Source organism: Myxocyprinus asiaticus, chromosome 50, assembly GCF_019703515.2.
Source record: "Myxocyprinus asiaticus isolate MX2 ecotype Aquarium Trade chromosome 50, UBuf_Myxa_2, whole genome shotgun sequence".
Classification (NCBI taxonomy): domain Eukaryota; kingdom Metazoa; phylum Chordata; class Actinopteri; order Cypriniformes; family Catostomidae; genus Myxocyprinus; species Myxocyprinus asiaticus.
In genome coordinates, this window is record NC_059393.1 from 12,015,770 (window position 1) to 12,039,433 (window position 23,664).

The 23,664-nt window shown below is 37.9% G+C and overlaps 2 protein-coding genes across 5 annotated transcripts in view; one reads left to right on the forward strand and one right to left on the reverse strand.

The window, feature by feature from the left end:
• LOC127439049 (abnormal spindle-like microcephaly-associated protein homolog) overlaps positions 1 to 1,033 on the reverse strand; it is a 29,467-nt gene extending 28,434 nt beyond the window's left edge. For all 4 annotated transcript variants that reach the window (XM_051695073.1, XM_051695071.1, XM_051695072.1 and 1 more), the window contains exons 1-2: positions 674 to 1,033; positions 188 to 331 (exon numbers count right to left, since the gene is read on the reverse strand). In XM_051695073.1, coding sequence (XP_051551033.1) covers positions 188 to 331; positions 674 to 964 — 435 coding nt within the window. In that variant the 5' untranslated portion in view covers positions 965 to 1,033. The remainder of the gene's footprint in view (positions 1 to 187; positions 332 to 673) is intronic.
• A 3,241-nt stretch (positions 1,034 to 4,274) lies between these two features.
• The window catches only part of LOC127439322 (protein crumbs homolog 1-like), a gene marked incomplete at its 5' end in the record, with an annotated part of 36,529 nt that continues 17,139 nt past the window's right edge, over positions 4,275 to 23,664 (forward strand). The window contains 8 exons of the mRNA XM_051695599.1: positions 4,275 to 4,353; positions 11,339 to 11,935; positions 15,051 to 15,246; positions 16,044 to 16,183; positions 16,290 to 16,472; positions 20,191 to 21,120; positions 21,256 to 21,806; positions 22,197 to 22,362. Coding sequence (XP_051551559.1) covers positions 4,275 to 4,353; positions 11,339 to 11,935; positions 15,051 to 15,246; positions 16,044 to 16,183; positions 16,290 to 16,472; positions 20,191 to 21,120; positions 21,256 to 21,806; positions 22,197 to 22,362 — 2,842 coding nt within the window. The remainder of the gene's footprint in view (positions 4,354 to 11,338; positions 11,936 to 15,050; positions 15,247 to 16,043; positions 16,184 to 16,289; positions 16,473 to 20,190; positions 21,121 to 21,255; positions 21,807 to 22,196; positions 22,363 to 23,664) is intronic.

Genomic DNA, 23,664 nt, shown 5'->3' on the forward strand with positions numbered 1-23,664 from the left:
TGAGGATGTGTTTTGTATAGAAAAATATTTTCATTTTAACGTTCACATTATACCTAGCGCTTCTTCATTTACTGGAACATGTATCATACCACCATTTCAATTATTCAACAAAATTTCAAATGTTAAGGCTAAACATGTTTTTTTTAATAATTGAGCAAAGAAAAAAAAAACAACAAATCTCCTTTACCTTTTTCTTTTTTGTCACCTCTGCTTTTCCAAGCAGTATTGCTTGATGTTTGACAATGCCATTTGCAACAAAGGTGAGGAGTTCTCGAACCCCACCTTCTTCAACTGGTGTCCAAGTGACAGTTAAAATAACACTGTCCTCAGGCTGAAAAACAAAGAATGCATTTTAAATACTGACGACACAAAATAGATTAGCAGTTTTGCACTTGATTATGGGCAACTTGGAATATAAATATACACTGACAAGGATTGTAACATTTTCAATACATTGTGCATGTGCAAATACAGCATAAATAAACTTTACCCACTGTATGCTCTCATAAACACTCCTTCCCTGCTATTTTACTACTTTAATGTCAATTTAACATGAATGTGTTGAAACTGTAAGGGATCCCAGTGCATTTCTTAGCCCAGTTGCAGTCTTTCGTGCCCCCCAAAAAGGCTTTTTATGTACCCTTAATTGAGACAGCTGCACATACACTCTTACCTGTATTGTAAAATAAGTCTGATCAATTGAAAAGCCTTTGGATGCTGAGATTTTATCCACTCTGACTGTCGTTGTTGCATCCTCGGTGGGATTTTCGATTCGTAAGGGCAGAGATTTTGACGATCCTAACTTGATCGTCCCAAATGACACGAAAGGAGCTCTTGAAAACTGTACCAAACTCAGGACGGGTATTGAAGAGTTGTTTTCTTTGTCGGTTTTAGCGCGACTACTATGAGAATTAAATGTTGGACTGAAATCCGAACACTCCGCTTTCACTGCTTTAAACGACATGTTTATAACAAATACAAATCAACGGCGATTTAGTAAATCCATGTGTCAACGCTGCTGAGCTGCACAGAAATGCCGTTTGAAAACAAGAGTGCGCAGTCACACATTTTGAATTTGAGTGCAGAGCAGGCAACCAATCAGCGCGTCGAATCTGATGCCGTTGTCCAATAGTTGCAAAGCAGAGCAACCTCGGACCAATCACAGTTCTAGACTTTCTTTAAAAACATGTAAACACGCCCACAATGCAGGAAGCTGTTACACTTTTTTCGAAATACTGGCCATGTTGCATGATAGTTCACAAATTGAGATCTTTAGAATGAGAAGAATTTCACGAGAATAGAATACTGGTCATTTCACAATTACAATGTTACAATGTATGTTTTGTATTTTACATATTTCTGCATGTTACTTATAAAGTGGTCGGTTTAGTCCTTGAAAATGAGGAAAGAAAGCAATTTACCTTTGCTTTGAGTGGTGCTATTCCTATATATCCTATATATAAAATGTATATATTTAATTAATTTATATAATATGTATTTGTATTTATTACGTTAGTATTTATTCAGTCTGGAGTGACTACAGAAGCCCTGAAGGGCAAGGCACAAAAAACAAAACAAAAAAATCGAAGCCCCTTTGAGGACAGGGTGGACATTTTTCTCTGAAATAGTTTTACGTGCCCTCACAATAAAGTTACCATGGTTTTACTACAGTAACCATATTTTAACCATGATATTTGTAGTGAAACCATAGTAATATTACAGGACAACAAAAACTATGGTAATAAAAATAATAATTTTGTGGATATTATGGTTTCACTATACAAATATCATGGTTTAAGTGTGGTTAAGGTATCCTTCGGGTGTCTGCCTTGTGGACTGCTCTGTGCACAATATGCCTGACACAAGTTTCATCATCAGCACAGTCCGCGTGCGGCCCAGATTTTCTCAACCCATGAGACGAGGTCCTCATCTGTGCGAATCGTCTGTGCATGCACCTGCCATTGACTGTACTAAAAGAGTATCACAAAGCAGTTGTTTTGGGCAAGCATCAAATGCGTTCGTACTCACAGCTAGAAGAGTATACTTTGAAAGGCAGCTTGATCGAACTTGAGCCGAACATACAAAAATGAAGTATACCCAGGCCTGTAATGTAGTAAACTATAGGCAGGGTTGGGAGGATTACTTCTGAAATGTATTCCACTACAGATTACAGAATACATGCTGTAAAATGTCATTTATAACATATTTCATTAGATTACTCAAGATCAGTAACGTATTCTAAATACTTTGGATTACTTCTTCAGCACTGGTAGATTTTTTCACTTGTTTTGACTATAAAAACTCTGCCAGTACAGTAAGACAAAATACACATGTTAAAAATACATTCTCTGAAAAACCTAAATATCTTATGCAGTGTTGTTTCTAAAACAAGATAAATCAAACTGATCTTGTTTTAAGGATTTTTAGATATTTTTACAGGAAAACAATTAAAAAATTATTATCAAGAATATGATTTTTGCCCTAATATCAAAGGTTTTACTAGAAAAAAAGAAATTATGATCCAACATGAATTTTCTTGATAAAAAAAATATGATCGTGTCTGGTAACATGTGCATGTCAAATGGCTAGAAATAGCATTTTAGTTTAGCGTAAAGCTGACAATTTACACAAGGTTTATTTCTATTTCTGCTGCTCCAAACTTACTTCAAACTGACTTCTCTGTCTGCTCGTATGAATGTAACACATCATAAGAAAGTGTTTCACCGCTGTTCAAATGCACTTTGGATCGCATCATTTATATGTATAAATGTTTTCCATCTGAAAGGACTAAATATTAAATTAAGTAAATGACAATAAAATGCAAAGTAATCTCTTCAGTAATCAAAATACTTTTTGAATGTAATTGTATTCTAATTACCAATGATTTAAATTGTAACTGTAGTGGAATACAGTTACTTATATTTTGTATTTTAAATACGTAATCCCGTTACATGTATTCCATTACTCCCCAACCCTGACTATAGGGCACGCAAAACGAATTCTTTCAGAAAAAAGTGCCCGCCCTGTCCTCTAAGAGGCTCTGTATTTTTCACAATTTATTTTATATATTCAGTTTATAACAAATCAAATTCTGTATTTTTGGGTTAATATATTTACACATTTATGTGTAATAATTTTATTATTATTTTATTATTTATTTTAAGTCTAAATCAATGTACTTTTTACATGTAAAATATAAAATAAAAGGTTGCAGAAAACATTTTGGATAATTTTATGCTTATTTTTTGCTGTTCACCAGAAAAACAAACAAACAATGAAAATAGACTCATGAATATGGTCCCTTTATCCCACCTCAGACTAATAAAAAAGGTAAATCTGACTGTATATCTCACTATTGCAACTTTAATACTCGTAATTGCATGTTTATAAAGTTTCAATTGCTCGTAATTATGATATACAAACTTGAAATTGCGACTTGTAATTATGAGGTATAAACTCGCATTTGCAGCTTAATTTCTCATAATTACGAGATATACTGTAAACTCGCAACTGCAACTTTATTTTTCATAAATGCGAGATATAAACTTGACTTTATTTTATGTAATTATGATATATAAACTTGCAACTGTGATTACAAGATATGAACTTGGAATTGCGAGTTTATATCTTGAAAGTGCAACAATTTCTCACAGTTTCAAGTTTATATCACCCAATTGCCACTTTATATCACACAAATCCGGCAATATATATTGCGGTTGTGAAAAATAAAGTCAGAATCACCTCTTTTGTTTTTTAATTCTGTGGCGGGATCCGGCTTTCATGGAATTCAAACATGAAGGCACTTAAAAAAAAAAAAAACTTTTAAAGAAGTAGACGAAAAAGCTTTGTATTTAAGCTCCAACCAGAAGGCAAAAGGCATGGTCTGTTTTGCATGAAATCAACCGTAAGAGGTTTTTGAGAGAAGTCATTACACTGGAGTGGATGTAAGGCCATGATTACAAGAGGGGAAAAGGACCTCACAGCAGTATTTTGCCTGCCATTCCTTATTTAATATCCAGTGTAATCATCACCTGCTAATTATAATTCAGGCAGCTTGCCTGATCGCCCATCTCTCTCTCTCTTTTCAAGTCTTCACCAATCCCAAGAGGCCTCTTTGTATTAAGCATGCAGGTTTGCGCCTCATTGGTGCATGTGTGAAGGAGAGCGTACTAAGTCTCAGAGAGGAATACACACAGACAGACAGTCACAGAAGGATGCTTGAGTAACACACCGTGATCATGTCAGCTAGCCTATTATCACAATGACATCTAAATATGGATCCTACTCTTTTGGATTCAGTGAGGGTCAGATTAGTTGCCTGTGTCTTGTTCCTTCTTCTGCAGTGGACAGAGAGTAAGTAGTCCAGCCTGTTGCTTCAATGCAGTCATGACGTAATGGTTAGTCCACTTGTTGAATATTCTTGTTTACAAATGTCAAACAGAAAATATTTACTAGACAATGCACACGTTAGCTTAAAATACTGATCTAAGTGAGGTATAAAGTTTTACTATTTCTTGGTTATTTGTTTGTTTGTAATTTTATCTCTTCTTTCGTTGTTGCAGTAGTATCTAGAATGTAGATTCATTTTCACAAGCAACTAATGACAATCTTTTTCTTTTTTTTTTTACTAAATGAAGAAACAGCATTTAAGTAAACCTGGTTTGCATTTTGTCTATGATTTTTCTGATCATATACTTCAGTTATTTATATACTTGAGTTACTGTATATAGTAACTCAAGTAGATATGACTGAAGTATATGATCAGAAAATCATAGACAAAATGCAAAGAATAAACCCTAATGGATATCTATCTATCTATCTATATATATATATATATATATATATATATATATATATATATATATATATATGTATATATATATATACACACACACACATTATGGTTTATTCTTTGTATTTTTGTGTACATACAGTATTTACTATATGCTAAAAGTTACCATTTTATATTTTATATTTTATATAAAATGTTATATTATATTACATACAGTATATTTTATATTTTTTCATATTCTAAAAAATATTTTGAAAAATATAAAAGAGATGAAAAAGGCAAATCAGTCTACCCAGATAGCTTCAAATGATTCCTTTTTTCTTCAATATGGCTTCACATGAGTGTGGTCAGGGGTATCATAAACCTGGACACATCAGCCGCAGTGGCACTTAAGAACAGAAAAGGCTTTGCATCAAAGACAGTCAAAAAAGAAAGATATGCTTTTCATTTTCTATGCCAGATTTAAAAGGATTGTTGCTTGCTTTCATCCTGTGCATTTAAATGTGAGCATCTCGCCTTTTTGGCGTAGAATATTGAGTTTGATAGTTTTTGTTTTGCATTGTAAGATCTTTAGAGGATTTCAAAAACCTGTTTATATGAACATATGGTTTGGCATCTTCATGGCTTTGGGATAACCCAATCGTATGCGTGGGGTCATGCTGAGCATTGGTCTAGACATATAAGCTGATCTTGCCGAAATCCCCCCCTAAAACTGATCAGTTTGATTGAGTGCTGTCCTGATACCAACTGGTCAACAAGTTGAGGCAATTGTTTGATTTGATAGCTCTCAAATATGTTACGTATTATCTTCTTTTACAAGACTTTTTGGGTCACATTTTCTTAACAAATATCCTCATCTAGAATTATTTACTCTCAATGTACTCAGAATATAAATGAGGGGCAATCCAGATCTCCATTGCGAAATTAAACTGAAACAAAGCCATCATGATTGCTTGCACAATTAGCCTTTGTCTCACTGCATAGTCTGTTATAAAAAGACATTTTACACTGCAGGGTCTGAATAGGGTTTTTAGACACCCCCTAAATGACTGACTTATGTCTATTGCTGATCACCATGGCAACCCCTGCAAACGGAAAGCTGGAAGCGTGGAATTGGTTGCCATGGGGACATAATTTGATGCTTTGTTGAGACTCCAAAGTTTCCAAACGTCCTTGCTCTGTTAGCAGGAAGTGAATAGGGCTGTCACAGGGGTTAAACCGTTTCTTGGATAGATAACGGAGCATTGTTGCTACTGGCATTTCCCGACTGAATGCAGGTTGGAGGCTTTTATATATGTTGTTTATCTAATGCTGTGCAGGCCGTGGGTGTGTAGATGTGACCAGTCAGGAATATGCATAAACTTACGCTTATCAAAGACTTTCTAGCAAGGCATTGTTGGCCATCTTTGGAACGCTCTCAGGAGGTTATTTCCAGTCATGCCAGTGCAGCTCCTATCTACTTGAATGGAGAAAGACCAAAATCTAAAAAACAGTTGGTCAAGATTATGATCAAAGAACATATTTCAAATCAGCAATCAAATCTGACAATAATGGTATCATAAAGTGTGATTCTTCACCTCATATTATGCCAATATATATATATATATATATATATATATATATATATATATATATATATATATATATATATAAAAAATTCTGGCTTGTATAGCTAATGCACATTCACATTCTAAAGTTGATTGACAGGTGATGTCTGTATCTAAAAGGTGATTGGCTCTTTTAACTGTAAGGCGGGACTTCCTTTCTATATCCGTTGACCATTGGGTGCTCAGAGCTCCTTGGCTGAGCATTCCAATTTCTCCCATTCATTTTAATAGAAGTGGCCCATCTCTGCTAAATAATCTCTGCCCTTATTACATGGCTCTCTGGCATTCTTAATTTGTGTCCCAAATGATGCACCCCACTTTGCACTTACAATATACTCTATGCACACAGCCATGTAGTGTATGAATTTTCAAAGCAGCCCCAGTGACTAACTAACATTTGTACTACACGGAAGGATTTGCAGTGTTAGCATGTTAGCCAAATCTAGGTCAACACTTATATCAAGACTTAATCTCAACCCGTACAAAAAATCTAAAGTTCTGACAAACTTACTGCAAATTTTCCACATCATTATTTTCACATGCAAACGAGCTTGCAATTCACTGCAAATGTTTGCCAGAAGTTTTCAGATATTTAACGGTTGTGGTGAACCTGCTACAAACCTTTGGTGACAATTAAGAGTTTGCTGCAAAGCTCATTTGCATGTGAAAATTATAAGTGGTGAATTTACAGCAAATTTGAAGCAAGTTTGCAAGGTGCTGTCTTCATAGAGATTTCGCCAATTGCCACATTTACCACTAATTACCATTGTTTTGTCAGGCTAGCATCGTGGAAAACTAACTCCGCCTCTTCCACTATGTTGGGCAAGCCGCAAACGCTGAGTGCATAAAGTGTCCAACATTCCACACTCCGTTTTCTCGTACATCATCTGGGTACTCATAGTACACTTCATTTTATGGCAATATTAGTGTAAACATACTACTCGCACTACATAGGCTACAAAACTAAATTGGAAACTACATTACTTGCACACCGAAACTACAGTTGTACACTACATTGCTGAAGTGAGCAGTTTGGGATACACTTAGTGTTCTGCGGTCAAATATTTTGTATAATGATCTCTTCTGTCCCAGGCAACTGATTTCTTACACGGCTGTGTCACTTTTATGTCATTCAGACTACTGTCTTTTTTTTAACTGTTTAAAGCAATGTTCCTGGTTCAATACAAGATCAAGCTCAATCGACAGCGTTTGTGGCATAATATTGATAACCACACAAAAAAAAAAAAATTGACAGGTCATTTGTTACTTTAAAAAAAATCTGCAGAGGGCCTGGGTAGCTCAGCGAGTAAAGACGCTGACTACCACCCCTGGAGTCGCGAGTTCGAAGTGCTGAGTGACTCCAGCCAGGTCTCCTAAGCAACCAAATTGTCCCGGTTGCTAGGGAGGGTAGAGTCACATGGGGTAACCTCCTCGTGGTCGCTATTATGTGGTTCGCTCTCGGTGGGGCATGTGATGAGTTGTGCGTGGATGCCACAGAGAATAGCGTGGGCCTCCACACGCGCTAGGTCTCCACGGTAACGTGCTCAACAAGCCACATGATAAGATGCGTGGATTGACGGTCTCAGACGTGTAGGCAACTGAGATTCGTCCTCCGCCACCCCGATTGAGGCAAGTCACTACGCCTCAATCTTAGAGCGCATTGAGAATTGGGCATTCCAAATTGCGGAGAAAAAGTGGAGAAAATAAAAATAAAATAAAAATTCTGCAATTGTCATAGTTACAATGGAAGTGAATGGGGCCAGTCAAAAAAACGTCAAAATATACACTGTTTTGAAAGTAAAGCCATAAGACCCAAACATTAAACGTATTAACATGATTTTAGTGCGATAAAATCACTTACTAACCTTATCAGTGTAAAGTTATATCCAATTTTACAACTTTGTTGACGACACGATGGCAGTAAATGCTGTAATCTCATTAAATCATGTTAACACACTCATATTGTTCATGTATTGTGGCTGTATTTGTGATATAGTGAGTATTTTAATGTTTCTGGACTGGCCCCATTCACTTCCATTGTAAGTGACTTTCTGTAACCTTGATTATTTGTTTATTTTAAATGAGAGACGAGTTTATTTTTTTATTTTTATTTTTTTGGTAATCAACATTATGCAGTTGCTTTTGATTGAGCTTTACTGAACCTGGAATATTCCTTTATTGAAGAGTTAAACTCTGAGATCTAGACCATTTCCTCAAATGCGTTGGGTGAATCCGCTTCCAGCAGATATTCAGGTTATTATTATTGCTTCCCAATAATAAGTGAAAAGAAGAACATTTAGCATTGCATGTAATTCTAATACAGATGCATCGCATGCATCACCCTTGTTATGGAATGTAACAGACAGATCTAAACAAGGTTAAAGAGCTTTGGCTTCTGTTCTCATACATCTTTGAACAGGTTGATGGCTTCAAGTAATGTCTGAGAAAGATTTTGCCTGCTTTCATTAAAAGGGTTTGGCAAGCACAGCTATCCTTAGTAGGTAGGACTAACAGGTTAATCCAGTGAGGTCAAATAAACCCCATGATCTGATTAGTGGTGCTCAAAGCTCACATGCACAATCACAGAAGTATACATACTGTAACAGCACAAGATCATCAGTATGATCCGAACATACTGTAACTGCACAGACAGAGAAGTTGTTTTCGTTTACAAAAGATACAGTATGAATTTTTTTTTTAAAGTATAAGAATTAAATTTTCATCTACAACAGTCCAGTATGGCAATTAGCGATCATGTGGTACAGTGCACAAACTGGACATGGGACCTAACCCTAGATTATCGAATCTCTGCACAAATCCATCACCATAGTGGTTCTTAGATCCTATTTTAGGATGGGTCAACAACAATGCAGATCCAGGCTCCGGATGTTTGATTGGCTCAGCATAAGGATCACTGATTCATTGTTTCATTGGCCGTTTCATCTCATGCTGATTGGCTAGTTGTTCTAAAGCTTGTTGGCCTTATGTTCTTTGTTTGAGGGGCATTATATAAGTCCTTCGAACAAGGACGGTGGGGCACAAGACATACAACTAGCTTAGTACAAACATCCTGAAATCTTGTTTCCGTTTTGTTATGCTCTGTGATTTAATGAGACATACAGTAATCGAAAGCAACAGCTAAAAGTAATTTCGAAAGAATCGATTAATCTAATAGCTAATGATCTTGCAGTTTTTTTCCTTGTGTGAACCACCCAAAACAGAGCATTATGAGCATTATGCTGTGTCGTCAGCAAGTCATTTAGCATTGTGCTTGCAGCTGGGAGAAAGCAACTGCGCTGTCTGACTCTAAAAATGGCTGCCTCGCTCGCACGAGAGTATTTTTGACCGACTTCGCCATGACATCACAACAAGTTGGACAGATTTCCAACCAGCATGCACTTGTCGGTGATAACAGGTGATAGGTTCTGTGCAGAACTTGCTTGCCACAAATGAGCCCATTGACTGAAAAAGGGAGGGGCACCCCTTACTCATTTTTCCCTTGTCACGTTTACATGCACTTTAAAAGTTTGATTTCAGTCATACTAAAAGTGTGGTCACACAATTCAAATATTCAAAATAGCTATCTGGGTTACCTTCAAGGTCTATTGATGAAATAAAAGATCAGTGTTAGGGATTTACTAACTAAAATTAGCAATGCAACTAATATACGTTTTTCAGTGGCTTGACAGTATAGCTCAGCTACGTTTCCAACAGTGTCGATTTTCCAGTAACAAGCTACATTTTCCAGTGAGTAGCGGCGTAGTGTTACAAAACGCAACATTTGTTCCATTATATTGTACACGCAGCAACGGTGCCGTGAGAGTAATCAAACGTGCTCACCTTAACTGTCCTCTTTTTGTCATTTAAGTGAATCAGTTTGTTCAGTCAGTTCATATGAAAGAACTGATTAAAATAAATGATTGAATTATATTTAGTGTTGGCAAACCAATTCATTTTACTGAGTCGGTTCATTCAGAGGGTTCATGTAAATGAACTTGTTCACATAAATGATTCATTTTTTGAAGCTAAATATTTATTTAATTGCTCCAGTTTATCACTATATTTGTCTCAATTATTTATAAGAAGGGGTGTTTTCTAGTTGTATTAGTTTATATTTAGTTTCAATTTATATATGTTTAATTTAATGTTGCCGAATGGGAGTTGAATGTTGTTTAAAAAGTGTTGCTTTTTTTCTTGCACTTCCATATATCATATTTGTAGGAGTAATTCATATCTATATAAGTTTACTATCACAGGCTATCTCTTTCTTTGTTTATTCAGGACAAATGAGTACTATGTCAGGTTGATTTTCTGTGTGACAATGGTGAATTATCAGTACATTATGTGCATGTACACATGCATATTATACATGCTATTTCTTACTCAAGGTGGCACTGATGTTTGATTTGCATTAGATATTGCTATTTGATGAAGAAACAACATGGAAGTAAACTATAGCAAGTGTAACACATGAACAGAATGATTTGGCTAAGTTGTGCATCTCTTTAGACTCAATAAGTGCCTGAGAAAATAATTATATCATGTAGCTTAGGTGTATCTTATGTGTTATGTGTTGCTCAATATGTGTTTGACATCCAGTTGCGTCTCATGAAATTTCAGCGTGGAAGTAACGAATTCTGTTCTATATTTATACATATCTCTTTGATGTGAAAAATAAAAAATAAAACTATATCAGAATATATAATATTATATTATTTTCTAATTGTCTTGAAAAGGTTTTAAAAATGTGATCCTATCTGCACATTTTGTAGAGTAATTTGTAATAGATATACATGTTGGGTCGCTAAAGACCCGAGGTATGTAATATTGTTTGGTGAAACACCCATGCATTTAAAGGTTAAATGTTATGTTGCATTTGTTCTCCTGTACATTAAGGAGAACTTTCAACTGATGTGTACATTTTTGTGAATCCTTGTAGGTTTAACACCTCTCAAGACCTCCGCCCTCTGCCTCGACAAGCCTTGCCAAAACAGGGCAGAGTGCAGGGAAGGCCCATCTGACTTCCTGTGCCAGTGTCCGTCTTCCGTGCCAGCCCTGCCCAGCCACCAATGCCATTCTTCCAGTGCGCTCTGCCAACTGCCCATCTGCCAGGGCAATGTGACATGCCAATCCACCGGCACCCGCCCAGGGGAACTAGTATGCCAGTGTGAGCCAGGCTTGTTGGGCCATGACTGTCACTCTAGTGCCCAACTGTGCACTCAGGGGCTGTGTGGAGATGGTGCCCACTGCCTGGCATTGCAAGACAGGAGCCCAGGGTATGCTTGCATCTGTCAAGAGGAGTACACTGGGACATTCTGCGAGAAAAAGGTGGATTATTGCTCCCCCAACCCCTGCCGCAACCGCGCCATCTGTCGGAGCAGAGGGGGCGGCCCCACCTGCTTCTGTGTGCCGGGATTCCAGGGCGAGCGCTGCGAGATCGAGGTGAATGAATGCGTGTCGTGGCCCTGTAGGAATGGAGCCACTTGTGTAGACAAGATTGGTCACTACATCTGCCTCTGCAGGCCTGGATACACGGGTGAGTGGAGGGTTTGATGCATGCATGCCAGCTTGTGCCAAAGGTAGCCAGTGCCATCTTGTGGATGAATGTGAAATATTGCAGCCTGAAATGTTCCCTTTGTTCAATTGAACAGTAAGCAAAAGCATGCATATCCAATGGCAAAAAGGCTCAGTGTTGGTGCCAGATCAAAAAGAGGGGAAAAAAGATTCAAAAGAAAAAAAATGGCACATCACGGCTTCAAAAATAGACAATTTATTATATTCGGGATTACAGTAAATTGTCTATGAGTCAAAATGTGTCATACATTGCAAATAAAATTTTTTATGACACTTTACGATAAGGTGGTATATATTAACATTAGTTAAAACAATATTGTTCAACTAACAATGATCAGTACTTTTACAGTATTTTAATTTTGGTCAATTTTAGATTTGATACATATACTTAAAGGTTTTAACATTACAAGATGTATACATTAACATTAGTTAATGCATCATGAACTAATATGAACTAAGAATTTTTTTTATTAATAAATCAACTTTAATCTGAATAAATGCTGCCTTTTTTATTTATTGCTTATTGTTATTTTTATATTACATTTTATTTTGTATTAATTATTAGTTTTACTTTTTTCTTTTTCATTTCATTATTATTTTATTAGATACATAAGAATAATGGCATGACGAATAGGGGCAATTGGGGCTTATTGTCTCACTTTTACTCCAGTTAATTAGTTTTGTTTTATTTTTATTTTATGTCCATTTTGGTAAAGGTACATATCATAACATTTTGACTACAAAAAAAGCTATTGAACATTTCCACTGATATTGATCAGGTAAAAATACATAGTTAAAGGAAAAGTTCACCCAAAAAAGAAAATTCTCTCATCATTTACTCACCCTCATGACATCCCAGATGTGTATGACTTTCATTCTTCAGCAGAACACAAATGAAGATTTTTAGAAGAATATCTCAGCTCTGCAGGTTCTTACAATGCAAGTGAATGGTGACCAAAATTTTGAAGCTCCAAAAGCACATGAAGGCAGCATAAAAGTAATCCATATGACTCCAGTGGTTAAATCCATGTCTTCAATAGAGTTCTGCACGGACCTTAAAATGAAACCCGACCTGTACCCGAGACTGCGTCGCCCGTCCCTACCCGGCCCGCACGATACGTCAGATTTTAAGCCCGAACCCGACTTGAAATCGCTTACTATCTAATTTCTTCTCCTAGCAAGTGCTGTTGCAGTTGGCTATATTTTATGTAAGCATATAGGCAAAATTCGTAACAGTACTGAAACAGTAAATATACACAGTTTTATCAAGGCACGGCAGCCCCTCAGTACACTAGAGTAGAAGGGAAAAAAGCATTGCCTTACAGTTTATTTGCTGAAACTTCACTTGGTGCAGAACAATCTGGAATAATATGAAACACTGCAACAGTCCCCTCTATGCAGCCTGAACTTGTTCAGAACGTTGAATCTTTGTGACAACTGCGCTGAAAACACTCTAGATGCAGTGTAAAGAATGAAACAGAGTGCAGGTGCCTCAACATGCGTTTTTTTTATCCCCTTTTCTCCCAATTTGGAATGCCCAATTCCCATTACTTAGTAGGTCCTCGTGGTGGCACGGTTACTCACCTCAATCCAGGTGGTGGACAAGTCTCAGTTGCCCCCGCTTCTGAGACAGTCAATCTGCACATCTTATCACATGGTTCGTTGCGCATGACACCGCAGAGACTCTGCATGTGGAGGCTTATGCTACCCTCCATGATCCACGCACAACTTACCACACACCCCATTGAGAGCGAGAACCACTAATCACGACCACGAGGAGGTTACCCCATGTGACTCTACCCTCCCTAGCAAACGGGCCAATTTGGTTGCTTAGGAGACCTGGCTGGAGTCACTCAACATGCATTTTTGACAATCTGAAGTTCTTTTTAACTTGACATGGTGTTTAAAACATGCCAGTTCTGCACGAGACGCAGAAGAAAAAGCGAGACATGGTGCAAATGTCAAAGACATTCGTCCAGCATGTGTTTAAAGAATGGGAAAACAGAACAGACATGCGCAAAAACAAATTCGGTAGAACAGCCACTAACTCGTCCGTTCACGTGTCCATGAGTGAGAGCGCGTGCGTGAAACAAGTTCGGTAAGCCTGTTTATTTAATTAATTATTCATAAATTACAAACCCGACCCAAACCCGAAGTCCTACTTGAAAAACTGAACCCAGCTAGAATACCCGTCAGGTTCTCTGGCCCCATTGGGCCCGGTTCGGGTTGCTGATCTCTAGTCTTCAGAAGCGATATGATAGGTGTGGGTGAGAAACAGATCAATATTTAAGTCATTTTAACTATAAATCTGCACTTTCACATTCTTCTTCTTTTGTTTTTGGCAATTTGCATTCTCCATGCATATCGCCACCTACTGGGCAGGATGGAGAATTTATAGTAAAAAAAGGACTTAAATATTGAACATTAACATTTTTGGGTGAACTATCCCTTAATTTAACCCATGTCCTGCCCCTATGGGGCATATTGTCAAAATGTGAACCTTCTGTCTTTTTCTCTTAATTATACAGTTGCAATTAAAATGTATTATTGGGTTTTTAATCACTTTTCTGTAAAAAATAAATAAATAAATAAATAAATAAATAATTCTTACATAGAATTACAAAATATAAAACACACGTGACAACTTGCACCAACTATTACATAAATGTCCCAATTTAAGGGTATTAAACATAAATAATCACTGCTAGAGCAAACAAGCATTTATGTAATTGCAATTTTGACTCAAATCTTTAAAGTTACTGAGATATAGCCTTTTGTGACAACTAGCCCTGGTCTCCCCCACAGTAAAACACACATGTGTGCGCAATAACATTAGACAGTTGCAAATTTGGCTTTTTTTTTAACAAAAGCAGGAAAATCTGTGCGCCGCATATCAATAACCCTAAAGACTGATGGAAGTGTCTAGTTACAGTCTGTTTAATCCACAATGTTTTTCCCTCTCTGGCTGAGGCCTATCCAGATGGCATGTGTAATAAGCCATACAGACATCTCGACAAAGAGCGGACTGGCATCTTTACACTCGACACCATTGAGCACCATTGTCTCTGATGTTCCAGGTAGCAGCTGTGAGGTTCAGATTGACGAGTGTCAATCACAGCCCTGTCTCCATGGTGGCAGTTGCTATGACCACATCAATGGCTTCTCCTGTACCTGCCTGGCAGGCTTCCAGGGGCAGAGCTGTGAAACCAACATAGATGAATGCAGTGACCAGCCATGCCAAAATGGGGCAAAGTGTGTGGATGAAATAAATAGGTAAGATAGATTTTCATGGTGGTTATTTATTTCTACTTTTGTCTCCTAACTTTAAAAAAAAATATTTTTATAGTAGGCTTTGATTATACTTTTTAAGCTATGTGTCTACCACTTTTTAAATCATTCATATATATAATTTTAAAAATAAATAAATTATTAAAAAAAAACTCAAAATGAACAAAGCAATAAATATAGAACATAGATTATCTTTCATTGTAAAATATATAAATTAAAATTAATATGGCAAATAAAGTTCAGTATTGTACTTCAATAGTTTGCAATGATAATGAAAGTGTGGGAAAAGTAGAAATACTCGTATTTGTGGTAACCACACAGAACAAATTCTTTGTTAATTTATAGGTTTAACTGAATTAGCTTAGCAGTCTTTTTATTTATTTTTTTTTAAATTTCGTCTTTCTACATACAGAATAGGTGGGTTACTCTCAAAATATGGTGACAAACATGTCCCTTGAGTTTTTTGTCATGAAAAAGACTTCAAGAGTCAAGAAACCCATTTAAAATGCATCAATCTATAATCTAACCTTTTACTAAATCATATAAAAAAGGTTAGGCTCTATATGTTCTTACCTACACATTTTTGAATTTCTCAAATGCCTGAAAAAAACAAACAAACAAACAAACAAACATGAAAACAACATTTTAACTGTAAATTTTCACATGGTTCATTTAAATGTCATTTGTGTTACATTGTTTAATGTTCATGTGAAAGATTTATATTGAAATAAATCAATAATTAAACCATATAATATCTTATTAGTACCAATTTATTTTAATAGGTACAGTTGTGATTGCTCGCAAACTGGCTTTACTGGCGTTCACTGTGAAATCCCACTTCCACCATGCTGGTCTCAACCCTGCCTCAACGGCGCCCTCTGTGAGGATGAAGATGGGAACTACACCTGCAATTGCTGGCCTGGTAAGTTACATGGAGCTTTTTTTGTGTAAACTTGAATATAATGATAGATTTTCACTTCATATCAGCTGATCGATCTGTCTGTCTGTATATTTGTGCTTTGTCTCAGGGTTCGAGGGTCGAAACTGTGAGACAGACTTGAGTGAGTGTGAAAGCAGTCCCTGTGTGAATGAAGGCACTTGCATTGAGCTCTCTTGGAAGACTCTTTATGGCACTGAGTTTCTGCTGCCTACTCGATACGACCCCAGGCATGCTGCTGGCTTCATCTGCAAGTGTTCACCAGGATTCTCAGGTAACTTCAAACTCACAGGCCAAGAAATAGTTGTCAAATTTGCACATTCACTTACTATGCAGGACAGAAATTCAAGGGTGTTGGTTTATCTCCGTAAGATAACTTTTCAGGAGGTGGTGCTACTTTTAATTATGTAGCTCAAGACATATCATTCACATATAAACCTTTCCTTTCCTTTGTTTTTTTTCTTTTTCTTTTGTGGAAATACAATGGGGTCACATATTGAAAATCTGGATTTTCTCCCCTTTAAACCTTGAATGTAATTGAAAGTTTGGAGATTTTTTTTTTAAATGTAAAACTTGATATTGAATATTTAAGAGTTGGCACTATTTCTAGGTCACTAAGCAAAATGCACATTGACCAAGTTAACTGTGTACAAAAGGTCAGATTTCCTTGCTACCATTGAAGCACACAAGATGCTCTTTGGAAAATTCTCAGTACTCAGATCATGCTGGATAACATGCAACAGATGAAAAGAGTTTGTGCTCGATTGCATGCTGTCATTAAAGCAAAGGGGTGATATACCAAAGTACACTGTCAGGAAAAATGTGTACCTTTAGGGGTACAATAGCTTGTCACTGTTTTTACCCCTTAAGTTAATAATATTGACCTTTTAGGGACAGATAATGATAGATAAAGAGCATTAGGTTTAAAACAAATTTGGACACATGAAAAGGGTATAAAATGCAGGACTGTCCGAGGAAGTACAAATATCTGGTTAGCATAGATGCCACCAAGTTCTGGTGGACAACTGATCTTTTGGAGTCATTGAGCCAAGAAATCCTGCATTTAATTGCTTAATTTCATGTATTTAATTGCTTTCAATATTCAGCTGAATTTTTTGATATATCGGGCCCTATTATAAGAGCGCTAGCGTTAAGCGCAGCACTATGCCATAAGTCATAAGTGCAAAGTCAGTGGGCATGGCCATGGCCATGAAGTTTTGGTATTTTCGTGCAAGCATGCGCTAAGTCTAGGTGCAAGTAGGTTGGGCGAAATCGCACTCGCAGCGTGTATTAAGTGCAATTTAATTCTGAGGTTTTCTCCGGTTATTATTCCAAAATCTGCATCCTATTATATAGTCCATTCCCTCAAGCGCCAGTGATATAAACCAAGACAGCACATTCATAAAAATGTGGACTGTATGCAATGAATTAGAAGAATTGAAAATTACGTTCTTTTGTGCATTAACTGCAACCTTGATGATTGTCGGGCATATTTCTATGACAGTGACACGCTCTTTTATACCATGGAAAATGTGATTCTTGTCAGAATTTGGATGAAGGCTCCTTAAATTACAGAGAATGAAAGTATTATTAATCATTATAATTTCATCATCAACTGGCTAGTATTAACAGTGATCATATCGGCACGCACTTCAGTTCCACCGGTCGATTTTGATTATTAAAAATTAAATTAATGTATTGAATTAAACCAAAAATATTTTTAAATTGAAATTACACTTCAAACGAAATGAAAGTATAATCAAAATAATGAAATAGTCAAAAAAAATCATAGTCTACTAATTTCAAATATTTTACTCTCTCCAACTTCCTCCTCCCCATTTTGCAGTGACTTAAAAATCACTATATGACAACAGGTGGAAAAATACCTTTAGACCTACAAATTAGACCATGAATACAATTGTATATTTCAACATAATAATAATAATAATAATAATTGAAAAATAAACCATGACCTATAGATAGTTTAAAACAAATCTCATACATTTTTGTTTCGAATAAGATGACTACAACTCTGATTGTCAGGGACATAATTTGATGTTCCACCTTTCAGAATTTGGACATTAACTTTATTACCACCTGCTGGTGGAATCTTAAAAACTGCAAATGCAGGAACTGAATTTGAACTTTGCGCTAAGTTAAGACATGGTTTTCAAACGTCTTAGCGCAACTACCTATTTCTCAGAAAAATAGTAAATTGCGCTTTGCGCCACTTCATTAACATACAATACACCCACAGTTTGCGTGCATACACCCACAAATAGCACAAACACTCCCACCCACGCCAACTTGCGCTTTGCGCTGGCACGTAAATTGCATTTAGGCCAAAGTATACTTTGGGTGTGTGCATTGCGGAATGCTCTGCGCACAGTATGTGTGGCGCAAATTACGCAATTTGTCATCAGCACAGCCGGCTTGACCGCCCACCGCCTAGATTTTGACTCGTGCATGCGATCCTCGGCTGTGCGTATCATCTTCACATGTGCAGTAAGTCGGTCACTCTATCTCAATGGGAACTCAATGGTGAACTCAGTAAGGCCTAGTGAAAAGTATATCTACAGTATTTCAACGCGATACTGTGTTTAGTTCATGGTTTTCATGGGTTGTGTTTTTCAGAGCTTAAAGGTATAGTTTACCCCAAAATATAATGCTATTATCATTATGTCATCATCAGTCATTCAAAAAAGACACAATGAAAGTAAACTCTTACTGAGGCTGTCAGGCACTAACATTCAAGTCTTTGGGGCTGTTTACACCGAACGCTTTTCTCCATTTGTCTGTGCTGTTTTTTTAATTGTTTTTCAATGTAAACATGCGCTTTGACCATTACGGCATATCTAATTTTTTCAGTGTTTCGCACTGGAGTGCCACATTTTTTTAAACGCTGTGTCAAGTTAAAAATAACTCTTAAAAAGAACTTTAAAAAGGGGGCCTGGGTAGCTCAGCAAGTAAAGACGCTGACTACCACCCCTGGAGTCGCGAGTTCAAATCCAGGGCATGCTGAGTGACTCCAGCCAGGTCTCCTAAGCAACCAAATTGGCCCAGATGCTAGGGAGGGTAGAGTCACATGGGGTAACCTCCTCGTGGTCGCTATAACGTGGTTTGCTCTCGGTGGGGTGTGTGGTGAGTTGTGCGTGGATGCCGCGGAGAATAGCGTGAAGCCTCCACATGCGCTAGGTCTCCGTGGTAATGCACTCAACAAGCCATGTGATAAGATGCGCGGGTTGACAGTCTTAGACGCGGAGACAACTGAGATTCGTCCTCTGCCACCTGGACTGAGGCGAGTCACTACGCCACCATGAGGACTTGGAACATATTGGGAATTGGGCATTCCAAATTGGGGAGAAAAAGGGGAGAAAAATTAAAAAAACATGTCTCGAGATGCCTGCATTCTATTCCATTGGATGCGCTGCATCTAGCTTTTTTAGACACAAGGATGTGGTCCATGTGAATGGCCCCTTACTGGTTTTGGAACAACATGGAGGGTATGCAAATGATTTAAAACTGATTTTTAGTTGAACTCTCCCTTTAATGTGTCATCCTGATGTTTTAAAATCATTAAGTAAAATGTTTTCGACCATTAGAATATTTTTCATTTTTGAGGATGACACTTGTTATTTTTGAAAGTAAAGTTCAGTTGCCACTTATAATGAGGTTTGCTCTCATGAAGTTGCATGAGTGTTATGCATTTAGCTTTGCATGTTTGTTTGCCAGGAGGATTATTGACTAAAACGTGTCCACAATATTCCTGGCATCAGCTGTAAGAGTAGATACTGCCCATATTGTTACATCAGCACAAATTCCTCAGATAGTTTTGTGGATAAAGTTTAATAATGGGGAAAACAATTATAGCTTGTTAAACAATTGCAGTGAGAACAGTTCATTCTTGGACAATAATCCTTGTTAAATGTTTATTTGCAAGAAACTTGACTAAACTTGTGCTATTCCACATTGGCTCTCCCATTTCCATTCAGGTGCCTTGTGTGAACAGAACATTACCGACTGTACCGCCAACCCGTGTCATAATGGAGCCACATGTGAATACTTCCTGGGCAGCTACAAGTGCATCTGCCCTTCGGAGAGCCAAGACGGTGTCCTGTATGGGGGCCGCAACTGCAGCGAGCCCCTGGTGGGTTGCCAGGGCCATGAGTGCCAGAACGGGGCTGCCTGTGTGCCCTTCCTGAGCAAGGGTGTACATGGCTACAGTTGCACTTGCCAGTCAGGTTACACCGGCTCTTACTGCCAGACGCCCACCGCATTCTCCTTCCAGACAACTGGAAGCTACTTGCACTTGCGTACACCGCTTCTGGGTGTAGAAGCATATTTTAATATTACGCTAGGATTTCGAACAGTTCTGGAGAACACAGTGCTGTTTCAGAGAGGCAGTGGAGGAGCTACTATCAGCCTGGAACTGCAAGAGGGGTGCCTGCTTCTTGACTTTAGGAGTGACCATCAGCCAGATGCCACCAGCTGGACATTGACCCTGCCTCAGGAGGTATCTGATGGCGAGTGGCACACAGTAGAGGCCGTGCTTGTTGAAGGTACCCTGGTGTTGAAACTTCTGGACCCCTGCCAGGACGGAGGTAACTGTGGTACAGCGACCCAAGTTGATATAGTCCCCCTTGAGCTGGAGTCGGCTCTACAAAACACCATTGTTGGAGGATTGGAGGAGAAAGGGGGATCTGGATCATTCATCGGGTGCATGAGGGACTTGTTGGTGGACTCACAGCTGATGGTGCCGGAGGACTGGTTGAGCAGCTCGGCGGTAAATGTCACACAAGGCTGCAGCCATTATGACCAATGTCTTTCTGGACCTTGTGAGAACCAGGGAGAGTGTGTTAACCTTTGGCAAGGTTACAGGTGCAAGTGTCTGCGACCGTATAAGGGGCGAAACTGTGATGAGGGTAAGGGCACTAGGAATAGACCTGCCATAACCTTACAAGATCTTAGGATGAGCCCTGGCAAGTTTCATCTCAGAATGTTTATTTTTGGGTGAACTATCCCTTTTAAATCCTGTATGTTTTCTCTTTCTCGAACAGAGTATGTAACAGCAAGATTTGGGCAGGGCAACTCTGCAAGCTATGCTGTTTTCACCATCAACGACACATCAGAATCAAATGCACTCTATCTCTCCATGTTCTTCCGCACACGGAAGGAGTCTGGTCTGTTGGTGCTGCTCACCAACAGCACGTGTAGATTCTTGCATCTATGGCTTGAAAAGGGTCAACTAAATGTTCAAGTCAACAACATGAAGATCATAACTGGTGAAAGTTTGGTTAATGATGGTGAGATCCATTTTGTCGGAATTAACATCGTGGAAGGTGTACTGATGCTGGAGTCGGATCGGGAGTTTAAATCAATGAATGTTCAACCTGTTTCCGTTCAGCTTGGGGATGAGGTCTATGTTGGTGGGCTGGGTGATGGACAAGATGCATCTGCCTTCGGTGGTTATTTTAAAGGGTGCTTGCAGGACGTGCAGCTCAATGAAAGGAAGCTCCAGTTTTTCATGTTCGGCACCTCAGCAATGTCATACAACCCGGATCGTATGGTTGATGTTACCGCAGGATGCACCAGTGATGACTCTTGCTCTGTAAGTTACGATGTTACAGGAATGGTTCACCCAAAAATTTAAATTCTGTCATGATGGCTTTTTGTCTTCCGTGGAACACAAAACGAGATGTGAGGCTGAATTACAGAATTTTTTATTTTAGGGTGAACTATCTCTTTAAATGCCATGAGCTCTCTGCTTCAACAGGTTAATGATTAGGTTAAACTAGACCTGGCAGCTAGGTGGGCAAAAGCTGTTTATCTCATTTGATTTGTTATGCTCCCTGGCCTGGATGAATAAAAACATTGATGATCTTACTGTTACTACAGCCTTTCATACCTTTGGTAAATGTTTTTAATACAACTTTATATTCATTGGATACGTTTCATGCCAATTTTGTATCTTTAAATCTTGTATCTCTTTCCTCTACAGAAAAACCCTTGCCAAAATGAAGGCATGTGTTTCTCTTTATGGGATGACTTTACATGCAACTGCCCTCCTAACACAGCAGGGCGGCGCTGTGAGGAGGTGAGGTGGTGTGAACTCTCTCCATGTCCACCACAAGCTGCATGCAAGACCCTTGACCAAGGCTATGAATGTGAGTATCTTAGAACATCTGACCATAGGCCATCTGTAAGATATATAAAACATGAGACTAAAGCCAAGTGCACACACTGTGATTTTTACAGTCCTTAATGACTGTTGCTTGTCACGCTGTGCAATATGATCCTAGTGAAATCTTGGGTGAAAGCCATGGCACACTGTGCAACATTATGTCAGACTGTACGATACATATTGTAGAAAAGACTTTGGTCCCAGTCGACCCAATTAGAAGCACTGACTATATCTGACAAGTTTTATCTCGTCTGGCTGTTGTAGGAGCAGTCACACTGTATGACACAGAACACATTTCTGACACTCCTAAAAGTTTCATTGCAAAGGCAATTAATCGGCGTTCTGTGAACATGTCACACTAAGCGATTAAAGGCTGATGATTTGTCTCAGATGGTAAAATCATGGCCAAATTCATACAGTGCAAATGCAGCTACAGGACAGCAAAAATAAAGGGTTATTATATATGAAGGAATTATTTTGGCTTCATCTGTTAAACATGATCAGAAGTATTCAGCTGTTTTGGTGCAACCTACAGCTTCTGTTTTCTTTTTAACAGATTGGCTATCAATCAATGTGTCAACACTGTCAAATGAAAGACAATTTGTCATATTTATTATCAATGTCGACAATTTCAAATTGTAGCATTCACTTTGGTAAACTAATCAGGATTAAATGCAGGATGATTTCAAACTGATTGCCAGCTCCATGAATTGAACCCTCACCATTAAAATTAGGAAAATGTATATTATATTATATAATATTATTAAGAAAATATAAAAAATCCCAAGACAATGTTTATGCAAGGACTCATTTTTGGTGATGCTTTAGACATATGCATTGACCTTAATCATGCCATACTGAGCCTGGTTCACAGCCTAAATTATTACATTTTATTAAATTAATTACATTATCAGAGACTGTGTTGCTCTTGCCTCATCATTTAATTTTAATCTCACAATATGTCTACAGTGTTTAGATCTTCGGGGGCAGATTTGTTTATGGTAGGATTAGTCTGCATTGGTTTAAGTACAATTTACATCCATCTGTCATGTCAGTTCGTTTGATTCAGTCTCAAGTCATAGTCTATGCTCAGAAAGAGCATCTTGCAGCATAATTTCACTTTAAGAGAAAGCACAAGGATGTATTTAATTAAGATGTCAGAAGAAGAAATGACTCGCCAAATTCAGGACAGAGGCTTCAGCTGTTAATCAAATAGTACAAAAGAGGATTAGTTTACATACCATTGTTAAAATCTCTGAATTGACTTGAAGAGCATAGTTTTCTT